We start from the raw sequence: 21,331 nt of genomic DNA, 5'->3' as shown, positions 1-21,331 counted from the left end.
GCGCTGAGCGGGACGGCGGGCAGGAAGTTTTGAGGCGTTTCTGCCCGTTTTGGGGCGCTGCGTCCTCCAGGCCGCCAGGGGGCGCGGCAGGCGGGCGGCGGGCAGGAAGCGGTGGGCGGCAGCTTCCCGCCGCGCCTCTCGTCGTCCCGGGCGCTGGGGCGCGGAATGGCCGCCGCCGTTTAGCGCAGGGACCGCGCCGCCGCCGCAGCCGCCGCCATGGGCCGGGAGTCCAGGTGAGGGCAGCGTGGGCGCCGCCGCTGCGGTCAGTCTGGGCCGCGCCGGGACTCGCGGCTCCTTCAGGTGGCGGCGCGGGGCGGGTGGCTGCGGAGGGGGGGAACAAAGGGCGGCGGCGGGCCCTGCCGGCCGGCGGGCACACTGAGGGCCGCGGGGTCCGCCACGGCAGGCCCCGGGCCCGGCGCGGGAGCGAGGGGCTCGCTCTGAGAGCACGGCTGGGTGGCTCCGGGCCCGGCTTTAGAGCCCCGGCGGGCCGCGCTGCGAGGAGCGGCCGCGCTTCCCCTGGGAGCTGCCGGGCTCCCCGCCGCCGCCCGCCGCCCTGAGGAGCCGCCCGGGGGTCGCGGCCGCGTGTCTGGGCCCGGAGGCGCGTTAGGGCCCTGCCCGGGGGGCGACCGCGGGGTACAAGCGCCCGGCTGCGGTGCGTGGCGGTGGGTCCGGAGCGCCGGGGGTAACCCCCGAGCCTCTCTGAGCCCGCCCGGCCTTTGCCGGCTTGTTTTAAAATCACGACAATGACACAATTAGCCGGGTAGGCTTTTTTAACCTGGATTAGACATTTTCGCTTGTTCTTTTTAAGTTTATGCAGGATCACGTATCTTCTGTCCTCTCGCAGCTGGTATAAACACCTGATAAGGTGTTGTAAGCAACTCAGCAGTAATGTGATCGTGTACTTTGTGTGTTTCGGGTCAAGCCTGTGCTGCCAGATGATTTGGAGCCGCTCACATGTATCAGGCTTTAAAGCAACTCCACAATTTGCAAGTGCTGTTGTGGCATATGTCTCTGTTTCCTAGTTTAATCTTACCATCGGATTTTAACACTAAAACTGTGACACGATAGTCCCCACATGCAGTTGTCCCTACACTGTAGCAGCTTCCTAGATCCATAACTGAAATTTATACTGAGAGAGGCAGATGAATTGGAATTTTAACAACGAGCTTGGGTTCAAATTAGTGATTCATTGAAGAGCTGGGTAACGTCTAAATTAGTCTCAGACTAGCTAGGGCAGCAGTTGTTGCCAGCAGGACGCCGTTAGAGACTCGGGCTGCAAAATCTGGGAGCTGAACACCAAACTGCTGACGCTCAAGCTAGCAGGACTCCCTTGCTTATCACAGTACACCTTCTCTTCTGATAACGACAAGGGTTTTTTCTGTTTGGGCTAAAAATAATGCAAAAATTGGTTAAAACTTATATTAATTTTCTATTTTAATACCAACAAAAAGTTTTAAAAGTGAAGAAATGGTAAGAGGGTGAGCATGAATGGTGGGTGGAGATGGGTGGGGTGTGCTGCGTGTGCTGGAGGTGATGTAAAGAAATGTTCATCAGGCCAGGGCCTTTGAAACCTGAAATCATATACTCTGCTTTATTGCACGCTGCAAAAAAAATTTTTTTTTAGTTTTCTAAAACTAAAAGATTAGAAGGGGGGAAGAATGGAGCAGAGCCATGGCATTTTGTGACAGAGATGGGGAAGAAATTAGAGCTAACGCTGACAGATGTTCTTTGCATTCAGTGGTACTGCTGATAGGCAGTATATTGATACCATACTGCTACTGTACTGGTTCCAAACGTACGTGGTACCTAAATATACCAAAGTGCTGAAATAAACTGTATTATTTTTAGTGGCGATACTGTTGTAACACAACCCTGGGTGGCAATGATGGAAGGGAAAGAAGGAGGTGGGGGGCTGGAGGTCGTGCTGTCTTTGCTTCTTCCTGCTTCCCAAGCCTGGCTACTAGTCTTGTCTGGAGAAAGGGTCTGCGGGTCCTGGGCTACAGGAGGGTGAACAAGGGAGTTATTCTGCCGTGGTGACTGAAAATCAGGAATTGGAGGAAGAGGAGATGGTCATAGTCGAGGTCCCTCTGTGACCTGTACACTCAGCTGAAGAGTTTCCTAGAGAATTCCTAGCCCTATTCTCTCCCACAGTGTGGTTGGGATAAGAGACCTTTAATGAGGGGAGAAAGACACTCCCACCTCCATCACCCACCCCTCAAGCCTTGCTAACTTCTTAAAGCTTCTGTCCATGTTCTGTTTGATGATCTGATGGAATTTCTTGTGATGTCAGCGTCATAAAGGCATTAACTATTGCCATGTCAAATATGCTCAGGGGTTTATGTTTCTTTAATTGCAGTTTGACAGCTTTTCCATTGAGCAGAGGTATAATTTACCTAGTTTATCTGGATAAAAAATATATATTGCAACAAAGAATGGTTTTATTTGTTTGACAAATTTTGAGATGGCTTCAAAGAGTCGTCTTTTCCTGTGTACAATGGAAATGGGTGAATTTCTAAAAAGGAAATTGTTCTTAATGTTCTAGTGTTCTCATCATGTGCTTATATAGTGGTACTCTAAAACCAGAACAAAAATATAACCAAGTAATCCCTCTTAATTTCAGCATCATTAGGTGTATATGTACATTAATCATCATTTGGCCAGATGATTACAAATGTTTTGAAATTTTAAAAGTCCCAAGGAATTAAGATAAATAATTCTTTTTGGCCTGTCCACCTAAATATGACCATTGTCCTTTAACTGCAAATTGTTCTCACGCTCACGTTCATCTTTTTTTGTGAATTTACAACGCAGGCATTATCGGAAGCGCTCCGCGTCACGTGGACGCTCTGGGAGCCGTTCTAGAAGTCGTTCTCCATCTGACAAAAGAGGAAAACGTGGAGAAGACAGACGCTCTAGAAGTAGGGATCGAGAACGTAGACGTGAGAGGTCACGCAGTAGGGACAAGAGACGGTCTCGATCGCGTGACAGAAAGCGTCAAAGGTATGACTTATCAATTCCAGTCAAAGTAGATAAAAATGCCTGTCCTCTGAATATGGTTGTTCTTCCACTAAAATTAGTTACTTTGGTGTTGTTCATGATAGATTTTACTGTGCTTAAAGTTTTTGCTTATTAAATGGTTTCTAGCTGCTGGTGCTGGAGTTCGTAAGCTCTTAGCGGTCTTGATTGTCAGATTCTTTTTCCAACCAGTTCCTCAATAGCAGGCTAAAATGACACTATGATCACATGCTAAACAAATACAATTTTGTGCCGTGGCAGACGTTCAAGAAGTAGAGAAAGGGAACGGAGCCGAGAGAGAAGAAGATCCCGGAGCCGAGAGAGGAGGCGCTCTAGAAGCAGAAGCAGAGGTAGACGGTCTCGATCCTCCAGTCCAAGCAAGAACAGGAAAACAGAAAACAGGTATTTGTGTTCTCTAATTACAATCAATGTCATAGTGACAAAATACTGTAAAACTACTGGTCGCATGGAGGGTATCATCAGGCAAAGCTGTGCAAAGCTGTGGTTTGTAGAATGAGAATATTATGTGAGTATACTGTTGTGATCTTTTCCCATTGCTTAACATTCTAACACAGTTTGTTGGGAGAATGTAAAAGAAAAAGGTCGAAGCTGTGGCCAGCTAAAAAAAGCAGTTAACTTTAAAGTTAAGACTGAATTTCATTCTGAAAGCTTTGTAATGCTTTGTTGTTGTCTCAGGTTCTGGTACCAATAAGTGATGTTTTGTGCCCAGCATGTATGCACAAATTAATACAGTACGGGTGCTCTCTAGCACAGGCATTACAGTGAAGTATAACTTTCTTTAAACTTTAAAATTACTGGAGAATTGTAAATTTTGTTACCAGATTTGCTCCAGTGCTGTGTTCTCAGTAATACACTCTATCATTTTCTTTCTTAGATAAAGCACTTTATTTCTGTGGAAACATACAGGGCTTTTAAAAAAATTGCAGGTAGGGTAGCAGCAGGGGATCATGGTGACATCTGTAACAGGAATTTCTAAACCGTTAGTAAGTGCCACTGATTGTACCTGAGCTCAGTGTTTCATCCATTATTTACCCAAAAGGTGTTCTAAGGAATGTAAGCCAATAAAGTTTGGAATGTGCTTTTTTTAAATTACTTGTGCATAAAAATAAAATATATAGTGTAACACTTCAGAGAAGCTCCAGAAGTCTGCTTTGGTAAAGCCACCACCTGTTTATCTGCTGTTTGTTGAATTCTGTGGGTGTGCTCAAATCAATATGGATTTGACAAGAACTGGTCTTAGGGGTTTACAGTCAAATAAACTGTCTAGTAAATAGAATTAGTAAAGAGGTGAAGCTTGAACTCTTTTAGATGTTGACTTTAGAAATGTTTAAAAACTTACTACAGGTCATGTTGTTTTAAATATATTTTAATGGAATTTTCAGATATAATTACAAACAGCATGTCATGCTATCCTGTAGAATGAGTGGGAAGTCCGTAAGTTGTAACAGCAGTCTGTATAAAGAATAAGCAGGTTGATGACAATCTAGAAATTGCGAGAAGCTGGAATCAAAGTTTTTTTGAATAAGTGTATGGTTTGTATTAGAATAGCCCAATGAAAAAGGCTTAATGAGATTTAATTGGCTAAAGTGAATTTTGCATTTATTATCATGAGTTAGCACATGTTTCATTTGGATGCTTTTTTTTTTCCTTTTTTTAAAAATTGGAAGCAAGTAAGGGTAATAAAACCTGTGATAAATGGGTTTTGTATTAAATGCAAGTCTGCACGTTACACTTGAGTCACATAAGTAGCTTTTCTCAGGGAGAGGTGTTTTTATGTCTTTCAGCCAGTACTGTATGCTCAGGGGGACATTCAAACTTCTGTGGCAAGATGCTAGATCACTTTACCTTTCTCTAGAAATTCAACAAACAGGAAATTTTTAGTATCTCTTTTCTAACTGCTGTCTTCAAGGAGGTGTAAAATAAACTGCAGAACCACTAGAGTATCAATTGTAAGTGTTCTGGAAATGAAGTCTGTGACTTCCCCCTGTAAAGAAATGAGAAGAACAGAACCAAAGCATGTGCATCAGTGGATTGCAATAGATTGTACATTTCTGGTAGTTAAAGGGAATATTTCCAAGATGTGGAAAGATGCTCTGGGAGGCAGTGTGCTTTGTAACGTATCTGAAAACATAAACCTGTACTGGGTGTTCATGGTTCTGGTTCTATCCAGCACGTGTATCCCCACCCTGAGAAAAGCTGTAATGTTTTAAGAAATTTTTGATCTTACCATTCAGGTCAAGATCTAAAGAAAAGACAGAAGGTGTGGAAGTTTCCAAAGAAAAGAAAAAAGACAAAGAAGACAAAGAAGAAGAGAAGGATAAAGATGCTACTACAAATACTGTGGCCACTGAGGTAGAAGCTTTTAACACTTACGAATTTAAAAGATAAGAATTTAAACCAGGAATTAGGTTAGCCATAGATTTGGCATTAACAAAAGGAAAGCTGTTCTTAAAGCTGGACAAAATCCCCACTGAATGAGAGAGTATTCACTTCAGTAACACAGACTCCTGTCGCGGAGTATGCTTCCAGTTCTTGGCAGAAGAAACGTTCTTCTCCATTCAAGATTTCAAACTGCTTAGACTGCGAACCACAGACAAGTGTGAAGGGTCTCTCATTTTTCATGTATTAGGTGTCAGTAGAGGAGCTGGACATTTTTCTTGGCTTTTGGACCCAGGCAGGAATTAAAGAACGAAGGGAGAGGGCAGCTCACTTTGCCTTGTTCCATCTCATAAAAAGACGTGCCTAGATGAAGAATTCCCAGACTAGCAGTTTTAGCTAACTTCTAAACCAGCACATTGTTACTAACCCTCCTTCATTAACAGTGGCTGCACTGTCAGTGAGGGCTCCCCAGTCATAAACCAATTACAGGTTTTTGTACTAGGAGGACTTTTGGAAGCAGAGGGTAACATGATGATTCTTTACTCTTTTATTGATCAGTGGCTAAAATGAATTGAAACTTGCTGGTGTGAGTTACAGTATTTTTTCCTAGTAAATAAAGGAAAGTTTAGTTTGCTATTATCTTAAAAATTATATGCTGGATACTATCATGAAAAATAAAATAGTAACTGCATTTCTTACTTGAAAATGTTACAGTTGATGGTAGTAATTTTCATTTGCTTCTGTTGTGATAAGTTTGTGGATGTCCAGTCTTCAGTGGCATGCTCACACAACAGTTATATTTATTTGAAGAAGCATGGATTACGGCTATTTATTTTCACTATTTGGCTGGTTTTTATCATAGAATTTTGATCAGAACAAACTAGAAGAAGAAATGAGAAAACGAAAAGAAAGAGTGGAGAAATGGAGGGAAGAACAACGCAAGAAAGCAATGGAAAACATAGGAGAACTGAAAAAGGAAATTGAAGAGATGAAACAGGGGAAAAAATGGAGTTTAGAAGATGATGATGGTATTTAACTTTTCGTATATAAGTTAAAATACTTTTGTTCCTAATAATATTTTTATTACGCAATCTTTAAAGCATTTAATTACTTTTCAGAATGTGAACTATAAAATAACAAGGCCTAAATCTGATCATGACTTCAGATGGTTTAAGATACAACTGAGATGAACAAACTGGAGAGATTTGTATGAGGAAAAATGATCTAGTAATAAAACTGGACTGTAATTATTTGGGTAGACTAATAATTTAACACACGCAAGCACTCCTCTCTTTCCCTGTCTGTTTTATTCCCATCTTTCTTGCTCCTATTAGATGATGAAGAGGAAACTGCAGAAGGAGAAAAAGAAGGCAATGAGGTTGAAGATGAAGAGTTAGATCCTTTGGATGCTTATATGGAAGAAGTAAAAGAAGAGGTCAAGAAGTTCAATATGAGAAGTGTGAAAGGTGGAGGTGGGAGTGAAAAGGTAAAATCACTATTAAGATTTCCTGTCTTTGTCTTTCAAAAATAACTTTCTGTTTTAATATCAAAATGGCTTTGAAAAAAAAGGGGGGGAAATGCAAAAAAGCAAAAAGTAAGTTAGGTGCACTTAATGCCTCTTTGCCTTTAATTTCCTGCTGTTTTTATCAAGCATTAATGTGATAAAATTTCACTGCAGAAAGTGAAAAAAACCCCCACAGCATAATGCATTCAGAAGTACAGATTTTCTATATGTTTTAAACAGTATGGTTTTTGTTTTATATGATAGTGCAATAATTTTTCTTAACTGTTTTTGTAGAAAACCGGACCAACTGTTACCAAAGTAGTAACTGTGGTGACAACCAAAAAGGCAGCTGCAGAGTCAGAAAAGAAGAAAGGGGAGCTCATGGAGAATGACCAAGATGCAATGGAGGTAATGGATGTGTCTTGTATTTCTACTCTGAAAAGGCAATGTGCCTCTTAAAAGAGGTATGAGAACAAGGGTAGTCCTGAGATTTTTCCATCTCCTAGGAGATAAACACTTAGTTATTTAATTTGCAGAACCGTAATCACAAGATTTTTGATTTTATGCAGTTTCTTGTTACTTGTACTGGGTTTTTTTTCAGAAATCACCATTGCAGCTTTCTTGTTCAGAGGCAGTGTTACACAGATGAGAACTGAATGAGTGCGTCGGGTTGTCTGGCTTTGTTCTAAATACGAGTGGGCTGACGTATGTCAGATGTAGCGTGTGTTCACCTCACGTGTTCACATTACAGAAATTTGGTGGTTAGTCCCAGTGATCCCGTGTGTGAATGACCCATGAGCTAGTATAGAGTGTTTGTGTATGCAGCTGCTCAGTCTGCACACAGTCCCACCTATCTGATCTAAGAAAAGTGTGTTACATTTCTGCTGAATTTCTTTGTAAGTATAAATATGTTAATTTCCAAAACACCTGTAAGTTACGGATCTCAAAACACTTCATAAATCATAATGAGACATCTCTTTAGCACAAATAAGAGGTAGGTGTTCTCATTTTACAGTTTAGGAAAGAGTACAAAGGAGTTTGATTTTGCCTAGGGCTATAAAACGCTGTGCCAAATCACGTGTTCCTGTAGACAGCACCCTAAACCAAATTTATAAGCATTTTCTGTTACTCTGGCTGTAAATAACAAATGCGTTTTAGTAGGAAGAGGTGATACAAGTAGATAAATGTCAGCTTCCCTCTCTGGGTGTGGGTTCAATGAGTTGGTAGGTCTCCCCCTAGTCTTCACAGTGTGCAATTTTTTGCATGTTGAGCAGTGGCAGATCAGCATGAATATTGAATTTTAACAGAACAGTGCTCTGGGATTCTCAGAGCGCCATCTTGCTCAGTGATTGGACCTGAACTTCTCAGAATTACCCTTCTGTGTCCAAACTGGCTTCATAAAATGCTTTCAGGAGAACAGGAATATTGATTGTGGTGGTGTAGGCTTGAATAGTTGTTGAGGGTACAGGTACGTTGATGTCCGGTAGGTCCTGGAGAGGCAGCCTTGCCCAAGTTGTAGCCGACGGCCCCTGCTAGCGCTGTAGCTCAGCTGGGTCACGCTGAGCTCTGTGTCCCTGCAGTTCCAGTCTTGTCAGTGCTCGACTAGTTTAAAGCTGAGTTGGGTGCATCTGTCAGAACTGTGGCTGCAGTGGGACACACATCAGTGGTTTGCTGGCTGGATTTTTTTTCTTCATATTTTCCTCTTACTATTTCTGTTGTATGGCAGTGATCGATTATTTCTGGATGACAAGGCTGGTAGTTAGTATTCATAAAGTCATGAAAGTGATATGGAACACAGTGAAAGTTAAGGTTTGGGAGAAACAAAAGACAGATGAAAGAACAATTGGGATTCTTCTTAAACTGATAGTGGGTTTTCAGTATCTGGTCTAATAAGGTAAGGAGTTACTGTTGCTTCTGAGTAAAGTTCCTCTATAAGTGAAAAACCAGAGCCTCTCAGAACCATTCATACTAATTTACACACAAATTATCATCTATACAGTATTCCTCAGAAGAGGAGGAAGTTGATCTTCAGACTGCCCTGACTGGCTACCAGACCAAGCAGAGAAAGCTGCTAGAACCAGTGGATCATGGAAAGATAGAATATGAACCTTTCAGGAAAAACTTCTATGTTGAAGTACCAGAACTAGCTAAAATGACTCAAGAAGGTAAGGAACAATACAACCAGAACACCTTGGGTACTGTTAAAGAAAAGAATGACGGATTTGATGTGCAAAGAAACAGCAAATTCTTTTGGAATATAAAGAGCATTTGGAGAAACTTCATATAGAAAAACACTGAATCAGATCACTGTTACTGATAACTTCATATAATTATTTATGAGCCTTTGATTGAAAAATTTTCCTGAGTCCTTTCCTCCAGCCTCTTGTATTTATGTGTAACAAGCTAAAAGCTGTTTTTCTGGTGGTGATAAAATTAGTATTTCATGTTCAAGGACAGATCAAGAATATTTTGATCAAGGTAGTAGAGAAATGTCAAGTTGACTTTGTTGCAATGCAAACTCTATTTCAGAGGTGAATGTGTACAGGCTGGAGTTGGAGGGAATTACAGTCAAGGGAAAAGGCTGCCCCAAACCAATAAAAACCTGGGTACAGTGTGGTATTTCCATGAAGATTCTCACTGCCCTCAAGAAGTAAGCAAGCACCTTATGAATTACAGCATGCTTGATTTTGTTCACTATGCTCTATCATATATTTATGAGAAAAACCTTTTTCTTTGTTGCATAACTTTGTTGTTCCTTCTGCCATTTGTATTGTGGTTTTGCTGCTCATTTTTATGCTGTAGTTTTTGAATGACACTAGTATGTGTATGTAAATACGAATATGCAAGTTTTTTTCAGCATGACTTTGTGATTCACATTTATCAAATGCTATTTTGTTCTTAAAATACCTTTTCTTTCTCTCTTTAAGACATGGCTATGAAAAGCCCACTCCCATTCAAACCCAGGCTATCCCAGCAATTATGAATGGGCGTGACTTGATTGGCATTGCTAAAACAGGAAGTGGAAAAACTATTGCATTTCTGTTGCCCATGTTCAGACACATTATGGATCAGAGAGCATTAGAAGAAGGAGAAGGTCCTATAGGTACAAAGCTTTTTTTTTTTTCAAAATTGCTTTTGAAGTAAATAAAAACTCAAGCATACGCTCTAAAGGGTCTTCAGTTCTTCTCTTGGTTATAGGGAGGAATTCTTACTTACTAGTATTCATTAGTGAGGGGCTTTTTTTATTTAGTTAATGATCACCATGCTATTTAATGTTGTTTGTGATCAGTGTGCTATCTAATGTTTCAAGAGCACTTGCATGTCCTTACATCTGGGAGACTTTACTCCTTTGATTTTGAAATTTTGACCAGATTTCTACCCCATCCTCATACTGTCTTAATTCTCTTTTTCTTGAAATTACATTTTAAAAATACATATATGTAAATTACTGTAAACAGTATTACAAAATATTAAATTTTGCTGTATAAATAACATCTCTTACGTTACAGTGTATGATGAAAATGCTTTGCTTTCCAGCTGTCATTATGACACCTACTCGCGAGTTGGCTTTGCAGATTACCAAGGAGTGTAAGAAGTTCTCAAAGACACTTGGGCTTCGAGTTGTCTGTGTTTATGGAGGAACAGGAATCAGTGAACAGGTACACAAAAGACATACCTTACTTGTCAGATAACTCCTGAACTTCATTAGTTAATGAATGGTAGTAATGCAGAAGCTTAAGTGTTTCCACTTAACTTAGCCTTAAACATACTGATCTTGAAAATTCTCACGTATGGTCCTCAAAAGTTTCAGACTGTTTCTTTTTATGTATGTATTGAGCATGGTAGTAACGAAACTACTAGTGGGATGTGATAGTTTGAATGTTATTGAGAAACTGTATTTGTATGAGAGTTCCCTCAAGATAACAAAAGCCAGAAAATGTTAACTTTGGTTTATTGCATTAGCAAATACTGCATGTCAGAGTAATTTAGAGATTAATTTCAAGGGGTTTTTTTCCCCCCATCCCTGTTTATGGAAACAACAGAAGTGACCATCTGTGATGGAACATGGGTTATTTAGTATCAGTTGTCCCTGATATAATGTGTGACATTTCTTATATGCCCTTAACTGTATAGAAGTCGTGTTCCCGTTATAACTACTTCAAGTGGTAGTAACTTAGGTTGTCAGAGGTTACTCCTTTGGAAAGCAAAGTTTTCCAGAGACTTAAAGAAATTGCAGAGTAGTATCTTTACATAAACAATGCACATTAGTAGAACAGCTGTATTATAGTGTATGTTGTTTTATTTTTTGCAAGGTGATGCATGTTTTAAAGAAAAACAATGCAGAAAGCAAAAAACCACTCTAATTGCTTGTTTACTATGTTTTGAAATCAGATAGCTGAACTCAAAAGAGGTGCTGAAATTATTGTTTGCACACCTGGACGTATGATTGACATGTTAGCAGCTAACAATGGTGAGTAGAAAACCTTTTCCTATGGAGAATTTTTTATATTTGTTGTGTAATTCTAACAAATTCAAAAGATCATGTATTTTGATAAATGGTCTTATGGAATTTTCTTATATCTCTTCAGGCTGCACTATCTAGCTATTGAGAATATATAGCACTAATAATAGGTTTAATCATATATTGGTTTGACTTTTTTGGGGAGGACAGGAAATACTACATTCTTGAAGAGTTTCTGAGAATGTTTATCATTGTTAAAATGTGCTGGTCCAAATTTTTTAACTTCAGGCCATTTAGATAAAGGTTATTTAACAGTTGCTTATTTTGTCTGCCCATTGATCCTTTATTATTATTGGAAGTGTAGCTCAGCAGTTACCCTCTTTTACACAAGAGCGTCTGTCTCTGCCTTTATCTGTTGGTTTTAAAAAACAAACAGACGAAGCCCTCCCTAAATAACCGTTCAAAAGTAAAAGAACTGACCTTACATCAAATATTCAGATTGATTAAACTGAGCCACTGCAGCTTTAAGAGGTTTTGTCCTAGTGTAACCATTGCATGCTTGTTAGATAAAGTTTTATTATTAAATTATTCCACATCAAAACCTCTACTAAACTGTTGACATTATTTAACTTCTGTGGAAAAAGTACCTTCAAGACATATAGAACTGGGCTTCCAAGACTTAAATCGTCAAAGGTAGGTACATTAATGCTGTTCCCAAGTAATTTTACAAAGTTATTATTTGGGGATGAAAGTGTTAAGATGTTAAATAGATATGTAGATTTTAAGAAATATTTATTTTGTTCCTTAAGTATGAATTCCGTATCTTAAAAAAAATGCAGCGCTAAATCTCTGAAAAATAATTTGAGGATTCAGCTACAATTTGCTGAAGCTGAAAGGACCAAATTCTACTGTAGTTTGATAGGCACAAGTCTGAGTGATAGTTGTAGAAAATGTGAAAATCTGTTCCATTCTGAGAGCATTTGACAGTGTCGCTCCACAGTTGTTTGGAACTGAATGTGTTCCCATGTTTATATCGTTTCAGAATATGATTCTTAAATCCTTGAGTTAAATCCCTCTCGTGAAAGGGAATCTCTTAGCTGTTTGTTTGGGAAGGGTGCTAATTATCCTGTCCATCATAATTTCAAAATGGTCACAGATATACGACTTGCTTACTTTGTTTCCAGCTGTCCCAGAGTTTGGGGTGGTTCTTAAGTTTAGTAGTGTTACTGGGTAGGTTTTAATCTTTATATATTCATTTTGAAAAGACTGCTTACTCTTGTTTTATGCATATTATTAGCAGTTAACTAGAATTAGTATGATTATCCTCAAATAGCTATTTCGAGCTCCAAGGAAGCATTACAGATTATATGTATAAAAGGATTTTTTCTGAGGCTGCAACAGTTAGCACTGGACTTTGCCTTCCACACATGCGCTGTAATCTCTAATATGTTTTTTTCTAGGTGGCGCTGTCAGATAATGGCTGATGTGGCTCCTTGCTTCATCTCAGTCTTAGTTTTATGATGTGTTTTGGCGAGGGCAGTTTTCTGAATTTTACAGGTTCTTCTGGCCCTATGATGGTATGCAAGAGAAGAGTTTGACAAAATAAAGGGCCTTGTGCATACTTACGCATTTCCCAGAATGTATATGTGATTAAAATGAGAACATTAAAATTCACATTTAGTGAATTTTTTAAAAAATTAATTAATGTCTTTGTTAGAAGATAGTGAGACTATATAACATTTTTTAAAAATTATTCCTGAGGGAAACTAGATTTCCATTTGATTTTGTTTCCCATGTGTTTTTTCCTCTCCTTTCGCAGGTCGGGTGACAAATCTCCGTAGAGTCACGTATGTTGTACTTGATGAAGCAGATAGAATGTTTGACATGGGGTTTGAGCCTCAGGTAATTAATGACATGACTGATATTGCCACAAGATGTTATTCTCAAAGGATTTTGCAATGCTACGTTATTATTACACTGCCAATGAGTGTTCAAAGAGATGTGCTACATATGGGCAACAGTTTAAACTGACTGATTTTTCTGTTATCCTGACATGCTTTGTTTTCAATAAATTCTTATATAGCTTAATTTTTTTTTCTAACATACTATTTTATTTTTACACACTTGGTTTGGATACTTGTGTCTATGTTGTAGCCCTATGTAATCCCTTGATGCAGATGTCATTTTAGTAGTTGTAGCCTGTTTATAAAGCCTTTGATGTCTCCTGTGCGGGAGAGAGGGACAAAATGTTGGAAATGTTGGTGACAAATTACTTGCTGGCAGCTTTGGACATCCAGGAATCTTTCAGTTGTCATCAGGCTATATTGCCCTCCAAAACTAAGGGAATTCCTTTATTTTGTCTCTTGAGCTGTAGAGTTTCTGCTGCATGTCTTAAGATTTTTGCTGGGCTGTTGTCGGATTGCATATTGCCACTCAGCTTCCTTTCAAATCCAGGAAGTTTTGCCTGTCTTCCAACGCCAGCACCAAGGTCCCAAGAGGAAATCTGTAAAGAACTGTTTTGTAGTCTGTGTAGTGCAGATACCACTGAATTTTAAAGATGGCAGTTCTGTATGTGTATGAAGTTCCATTAGAGCACTTGGGTATTAACAGGGAATGTTCTCTTCAACCAGGTTATGCGCATTGTAGACAACGTCAGGCCTGATCGTCAGACTGTCATGTTCTCTGCTACTTTTCCCAGAGCTATGGAGGCGTTAGCTCGCAGAATCCTAAGTAAACCTATAGAAGTGCAGGTCGGAGGCAGAAGTGTTGTCTGCTCTGATGTGGAGCAACATGTTGTGAGTATCACACATCTGCCTCGCTTATCTTCTCATTTGCTTGCAAAAGATTATTTCCAGCAATATTGAATATAAACCAATATACCCACAGAGCTTTTATTTTTAGAAGGTTAGTGACCTTATTAAACACGACCTCAGAATAAACTTAACACCCTAATCTGTGAATGCAATGTGATCACTTATTTTTTAAAAATTTGGTTTTATACCACTAAGCTGAACAGCAGTTTTGCCACTAGCTGCGGAAACAGCCTGAAAAAGTCATCTCCGGTTCCTGATTTTTATTTTTACGCACCCTGAATGTGTTTAATGACTTTGATACAAGTTATACTCTTTCTACTTTGCTTTTGTATGTCTTTTTCCAGATTGTCATAGAAGAGGAGAACAAGTTTTTGAAGTTACTGGAGCTACTGGGGCACTATCAGGAGAAAGGATCAGTTATCATATTTGTAGATAAACAAGAACACGCTGATGGGTTGCTGAAAGATTTAATGAGAGCCTCTTACCCTTGCTTGTCTCTTCATGGAGGTAATCTACAACCTTAAGGATTTATATTAACAACTCCAAACTAGAATATTGGTATTCAGTAGTTAAAAAGAGAAGTTATTTAGTTCCTGGATAGTACCAATTATTATTTCTTCCTAAGCAGGTTTTGCTTTATAGTTGAGAAAGATATTTGTCTGTTAATTTGAAATAGACATGATAGTTTTCCGTAGTTAGTCTTTATTGTTTCCTGTGAGATGTCATCAGATGCCAAATCTTGTCTCTGGGCAACAGGATTGTTACTGAGAGTTAACATCTCTCAGGGAATATTACTAACTGCTTGCTGTTGTAGAGTAGTGAATGCCATTGGGGGAGTATTACGTGATATTTTTATCTGAGATTCCACAATAATAGCAGCTGTTGTTTCACTTTTCTGCCATCAGGTAGTAATATAACGGAAGTAGCTTAGTAAGAGGAGGAAATCTTTTTAGAATATTGTCCGTCCCAGAGCATTTTAAAAATTTCTATATATATTGCTCTTAAAAATACAGTAACCAATAAGTACAAAACCACTGTTCATTTAGTGCAATAGTGGAAGAGGGAAAAATACTCTTGTTCTGAGATTTCTGTTGCCTTTAGAGAACAGACAAAGCCTCCAGATGAGGTCTCAGTTGCATATAAAAAGTCAAGTAGAAAATCATATTAGAGAAACTTTTGAGGATCTTGGTATGGGAAAACATGTTTTTGTAGTGGAAAAACTAAAAGTTTTGTTATTCTGGAAAATAGACTAAGAGGTGTATTATTCTGGCTAATGTATTTTGCCTGTAAAAGTGTGAACGTACTGAAATTTTATTTGCTTAGGCTTTTGGTTGTTTGAAGTTGAAGGGTGTTTTGACCTGTGTACAAATTTGTTTGGCTCAAAGCAGAGCTTTATAATGGACTGTTTCGTTTGGTTACTTGCAGGTATTGATCAGTACGACAGGGACAGCATAATCAATGATTTCAAGAATGGAATTTGCAAACTTCTGGTGGCCACATCCGTAGCAGCAAGGGGCCTGGATGTAAAACAATTGATGCTGGTGGTCAATTATAGCTGTCCCAACCATTACGAAGATTATGTGCACCGAGCAGGCCGAACTGGGCGAGCCGGCAATAAAGTATGTATAATTGGTTGCCTGTTTTGGTTATTACTGAAGATTTTTCCTTATTTACCGCTGATTAAGATGTTCCTAATGGATAGCTACAGAGAGAGTAGTTTATTGGTGGGAAGAGGGTTTCCCTTTAGACTGCATCTGAGGTTTTTGAGTGATCATGTGTAAAATATATTCTGAATTTTAGGACTATGAAAGTTGGAACTTACATGTTCTACTGATGTATGAATCTTCTTTTAAATCCCGTTTGTGGCTGAAAGTTTGGGTGTTTTTCACTTTTGGAAATGTGCCCTACTAAATTTATAAGATTTTATTTTCTAAACTTTTAACCACGACAAGATTGAATGGGAAGACTTCAGTTTCTACCCTCTCTGGTTGATTACCTCTGTATCAGCTTCCGGGGAAATCACATTATTCATTCAACATTCCCGCTAAAAAACATTTATGTTGATGAATGTCATGATTACTTTTATTGACCAGAACAACAGCATCTGTGCAGGGTGCTTCAATAAATTTAGAGATAAAGTGTCTTTAGAGATTTTTCTTTATAATCTTTTAAATTAATTTTGACCAGGGGTATGCGTATACATTCATTACTGAGGATCAGGCACGGTATGCTGGTGATATCATTAAGGCTTTGGAATTGTCTGGGAATCCAATTCCTACTGATTTGGAGAAGCTCTGGGCTGACTTCAAAGACCAACAGAAGGCTGTAAGTAATTCTTTCATCTGGAGTGGGCTTTGGTCTGGGTTTAATGCGTATGCACGTGGGTCCAGTTGTGCAGTACACTTAGTGAGTCATCTCAGTGACTTCACTGAGAACACACAGGTATGCTTAGGTGAGTGTGTGTTTTCAAGATTGGGATCTTGAATGTCCTTTACAGGACTGTTCTTGAGAATTTAAATATTGTCATCTGGTATGGGATAGAGAAACGCCTACTGTGTAAGGGGCGCTTTGGCTTTTATCAAAATTCACGTAAAAGATAAGTTCTTTCACAGAATTTGTGTTATTATTTCTAGAGTTCTCGCCATCAGAGGATCTTGCTCATGCTGAGAAGAGTGACTTGGGAGTTTTTCTGATATAAAACCGATTTTTTTTACTGCATTTGAAAAGCATTTAAAAAGTATATTTACAGAAAATCTCAATAGTATATTCTTTCTATCTGCTGAATTAACATAGCTTTTTTATTACACTTTATTGTAAAATACAGTTTTAAATTTGAAGAGCTTTCTAAATGTGCTAGGATTTGCTTTTTAAAATAAATAACTTCAAAATGATTTGTGTAATTTTGTAGTTATGACTATTGGAACTAGGATTTTAAATTTCTAAGTATGAGAATACATGTTTTTGTTTTCAGGAGGGAAAGTTGATTAAAAAAAGCAGTGGATTCTCTGGAAAAGGTTTTAAATTTGATGAAACAGAACAGGCTTTGGCTAATGAAAGAAAGAAGCTACAAAAAGCAGCTCTTGGCTTGCAAGATTCAGATGATGAAGATACAGCTGTTGATGTAAGCACCTGAAAATAAGTTGCTTAAGGATTTCCAATATATTTGTTTTTTCCCCAGTAGGTTACGTAACACGTTGCAGAATGTGTGGGTTTTTGTTAGTCTGTGTCCTACGCTACTAACTTAGTTCAATTCCATGAGTAGAGATCTGTATGTATTCTTTAACATAAAAGATACATAGCTATGAAGATCAAGATCTTATGAAGATCTTGAAAGTCTCTTTCTGTCTTACTGATATTTTATACTTAATATATGTAGTTATATAAATGTCACAGAAATTCTTTTCTTTGTAATATTAATCTTGCACAAATGAACTAGGACAATTGCCCTCAATTACAAGCACTTTTTTGCTTGCAGTGTTAATTCATAGTAGTGTCTTCTATTTCTAAATCCTTGTTAGATTCCTTTCTTAATGTTTGTTAGACACCTTTTCATGACCTTGAAAGTAAACGCTATGTTCAAACTTTTCCCTGATTATTAGATCATCCGTTCCTTTTGTTGAGTTGTAGTTCTGGGTGGGCTTCTACCATTTATATGAGATTTATTTCTTTAAAAAGCATGTAAACTAAATGCACCTTAGTGTTTTCTTTCTTGATGATGAGATTATCTAATGGTAAATGCAGTGATGTAATAATTCTTATTTTCTTTAGATCGATGAACAAATCGAAAGCATGTTCAATTCAAAGAAAAGAGTAAAAGACATGGCAGCACCAGGAACATCAAATGCTCCTACACCATCAGCTGGGAATGCAGAAAAATTGGAAATTGCTAAAAGACTGGCTTTGAGAATCAATGCCCAGAAGAATCTTGGCGCAGAGGCACAAGTATTGGTCCCCTTCCATTTTAAGGTCAGGCTCTTTACAGAGCAATTTTTTCTTTTTTTTTTTTTTTTTTTTAAATAAAGGTTGTTCAATTCTTTGTTCTGTGGCTGCCATTTTATTTCTGCACAATGATAACGTACTGCATTATTTAGCTCATTTGTGCTGGGCTAACTCAGTTATAAGTTACAGGATTTGTAATTGAGCTAATATGACAGTAAGATTTAATACGCAACTGAAAATGCTTTGTCTGCCCTGGCGAAGAGTTAATTCATTACTGATAAAATTACACAATTAGGTTTTGTCAGCTTTAGCAGAGTTGCAGAACATCCTTCTCTGCTGAAGCATGTGATATACAATCTGTTTAGATTTAGGTTAATGTGGTCTGGAATGTTCAAAGGTATTTTGAACTGAAGATACAAAAGACCAGTAAGGTCTTTTCTGTGCAGGTGTGAGGGGAGTTATTGGGAGGAAGGAAAGAAGAGAAAGTTTGGAGAATGTATTTGTTATGTGGACAATTATAGTGCATAGAAAGCTTTAATGAAACCCTTGTTGGTTTATATAGGACTTCTTTTGGCTACCTTGTTCTCAGCATGGACCTATTTTTTTTACAGGATGTGATGCAGCAGGCTACAAATGCTATCCTGAGAGGAGGCACAATTCAAGCTCCTACTGTATCTGCCAAGACCATTGCAGAGCAACTGGCTGAAAAAATCAATGCTAAGCTCAATTATGTACCCATAGAGAAGCAGGAGGAAGAGAAACAGGATGGAGGACAAAATGAATCCTTTAAGAGATATGAAGAAGAATTAGAGATCAATGACTTCCCACAGGCAAGTAACCATTTTGCTCTAATCAAGTGTAAATGACCATTATTTAACAACAGCTGTCTTCATAGCTCAGACTATGATTATACTAATAAAATATTTTGTCTCTTTCTTATCATACCTCATTGAAATTACTACATTATCTGTGATTACTTCTCAGCTTATAGATACACAATCCTTTGGACATATTCCAGAGAATACTGGAAAAACAAGCATTCCTTATCATACAGAAGTCTTTTCGCCCTTTGCTACTGACTTCTCTCATATCCAAATCTTTGACATAGGCATTTTATTTCAAAGGCTGTACTACTATGACTGATACTGCTCTTTGCTTTTTTTATTACCTGAGTATTTTTGCCATTCAGAATATTGCTGCTCTAGTCTACCTCATCTGTTATTTTGAAGATTGATATTCCACAGTATCAAGCACAAATTCCTTGTATTTACCTTTTGAGGTTCTGCCCAAGTTTGACTTATTTTATCAAGTTGTTTTGTTAGTAGCTTGTTACCCTTTCCTCTCAGAAATCCTCTTAATTCTTACCCTGAGCAGTTTCTCATTCATAGAATGTTGTCTAGATTTTTAAGGATCCTTCTAACTCTTTAAGGGTATGTTTGTTAGGTACAAAGCATTGTTTGCTCATAATGGCCAGACAAGTAACTGTTCTGTTGTCTGCAAATAAATTGTAGATCTTTAGATTTTTTTAATAGAGCTGCACTAGAAAAAATAGCTCTCTTCTGATCCTCTTTTTGTTCTTCAATATTTTGTAATAACTTGTCTGACACGCTGATGTATATATGGTGGTTCATCAGTGAGAACCATCACTGCTCATTATGTCCCTGGAAAATCTCTGTAAGGAAGAGGGACTCACCTCGTGCTGTACACGTGTATAATAATGGACACAGTGCAGATCTGAGATGACGGAAATAAAGTAAGATAAAACGATTGCCTAAAGCAAGAACGACAGCTGACAGTGGAAGCTGGTTTTTATAGAAGTACTACACAACCATTCAATACCATCACATGTAAGATAGCATAGGGTAGCCTTCCTGATCATGGCTGCAGTAATTTCTGAGTCTTCTGAGAGTCTTATTAATGCTGATAAGGTACCTCTTCTAGAGAGAATATAAAACAGGCAGAGTTTTGATCCAGGGCCATACAACTTGCCTTTAGAGGCTGTATTCCAAAGTTGGCTTCTGGAAAAGCAGTGGTTTACAGCAGGATACACAGTATGTTTGCTCAACCTCCCAGAACTGAAAAACCAAAGAGGGTCTGGAGGGGATTGTTCTTCCTGTCAGAAATAGCTTTGCCTTCACGCCAAGGCAGTGTGAGCTTCCCCAGTCGTGTCCTAAGTCCTCTAACTTTGAGCTCACCATGATAAAAAAATAGTCTCGAACTACAAGTAACTTCCAACAATCTACTAGACACTTTCTAGTAATTTCATTGTCTGGATTAATGGGATGCATTTATCGTAGTGAAGTATTTTTGAGGATATTGTAGAGATTTGGGACAATTTTTACAGGGTTCTAAAAAACAGCTGGCACTGTTTATTCCCTAGGCTTTATTTATGGCAATTTTAAGGTTTACTTATTTTTATCTTTAACCAATGAACTGTGTAGAAATAAATAACATTTATTTTGTTAAAGGGAAGTACTTGCAGCCATTAACAGTATATGTTTGCCCTTGAAGTCTATTCCTGTACAAAAAGTGCTAAATAAAATACTTGGGTACTGCTTCAGAAAACTGCAAGAAAAAAATCTCAAGTTTTAAACTTTCAGTGTAGCAAAATGGAAGGTCTTTAGAGTTCTTGCTTCAATAGTACTATGCATCCATTCTCTTTTCTCCTTTCATAACTATCTTGCTGACAGAAGAGACAGATTTTTTTAAAAAGACTTACATAAAAACAACTGGCTAAAATTTCAATCTGCATTTTTAAAGTAGAATGCTGTGAGCGATTTTCACAGTGCAGTGTTCTTCTTGTTTGTCTAAAATGTCAGCTAACCTTTGAATTGCCATTTTGTGTGATGCCTTTCTCCTCGTTGATCCTCACATCTCCTTTACCTTGCAGACTGCCAGGTGGAAAGTTACCTCCAAAGAAGCACTACAGAGAATCAGTGAATATTCTGAAGCTGCTATTACAATCAGAGGAACTTACTTCCCTCCAGGCAAAGAACCCAAGGAAGGAGAACGAAAGATTTATTTGGCTATAGAAAGTGAGTATTCTTTTTATAAATGTTTCAATTAAAATACGAGACTAGTTTCACAATTAGACATGGAATCTCTGTGGTCATAGTGTTTGGATGCTCAGTTACAGACCCACTGTAGTTACTTTATAATTACTAAAGAAACACTTGTTTATCTTAATAGACTCTGAGT

At 38.4% G+C, this 21,331-nt stretch overlaps 1 protein-coding gene across 7 annotated transcripts in view; it reads left to right on the top strand.

Annotated features, from left to right (window-relative positions):
* The first annotated feature begins 99 nt into the window (after positions 1–99).
* DDX46 (DEAD-box helicase 46) overlaps positions 100–21,331 on the top strand; it is a 27,939-nt gene continuing 6,707 nt past the window's right edge. For all 7 annotated transcript variants that reach the window (XR_012630841.1, XM_074883626.1, XM_074883625.1 and 4 more), the window contains exons 1-21: positions 100–233; positions 2,812–3,000; positions 3,277–3,417; positions 5,271–5,388; positions 6,278–6,443; positions 6,750–6,901; positions 7,214–7,327; positions 8,919–9,084; positions 9,449–9,569; positions 9,847–10,022; positions 10,457–10,578; positions 11,312–11,390; positions 13,201–13,283; positions 14,012–14,176; positions 14,539–14,701; positions 15,620–15,813; positions 16,382–16,519; positions 17,166–17,315; positions 17,963–18,160; positions 18,745–18,963; positions 21,024–21,168. Coding sequence is in view for 6 of the 7 variants with exons in the window: in XM_074883626.1 (XP_074739727.1) it covers positions 217–233; positions 2,812–3,000; positions 3,277–3,417; positions 5,271–5,388; positions 6,278–6,443; positions 6,750–6,901; positions 7,214–7,327; positions 8,919–9,084; positions 9,449–9,569; positions 9,847–10,022; positions 10,457–10,578; positions 11,312–11,390; positions 13,201–13,283; positions 14,012–14,176; positions 14,539–14,701; positions 15,620–15,813; positions 16,382–16,519; positions 17,166–17,315; positions 17,963–18,160; positions 18,745–18,963; positions 21,024–21,168 (3,016 nt within the window). In the remaining variant the exon portion in view is untranslated. The remainder of the gene's footprint in view (positions 234–2,811; positions 3,001–3,276; positions 3,418–5,270; positions 5,389–6,277; positions 6,444–6,749; positions 6,902–7,213; positions 7,328–8,918; positions 9,085–9,448; positions 9,570–9,846; positions 10,023–10,456; positions 10,579–11,311; positions 11,391–13,200; positions 13,284–14,011; positions 14,177–14,538; positions 14,702–15,619; positions 15,814–16,381; positions 16,520–17,165; positions 17,316–17,962; positions 18,161–18,744; positions 18,964–21,023; positions 21,169–21,331) is intronic.

Source organism: Strix uralensis, chromosome 14 (genome assembly GCF_047716275.1).
Source record: "Strix uralensis isolate ZFMK-TIS-50842 chromosome 14, bStrUra1, whole genome shotgun sequence".
In the NCBI taxonomy this organism is placed as follows: domain Eukaryota; kingdom Metazoa; phylum Chordata; class Aves; order Strigiformes; family Strigidae; genus Strix; species Strix uralensis.
Note: the sequence above shows the minus strand (reverse complement) of the source record. Positions and strands in the feature narration are given on the sequence as shown.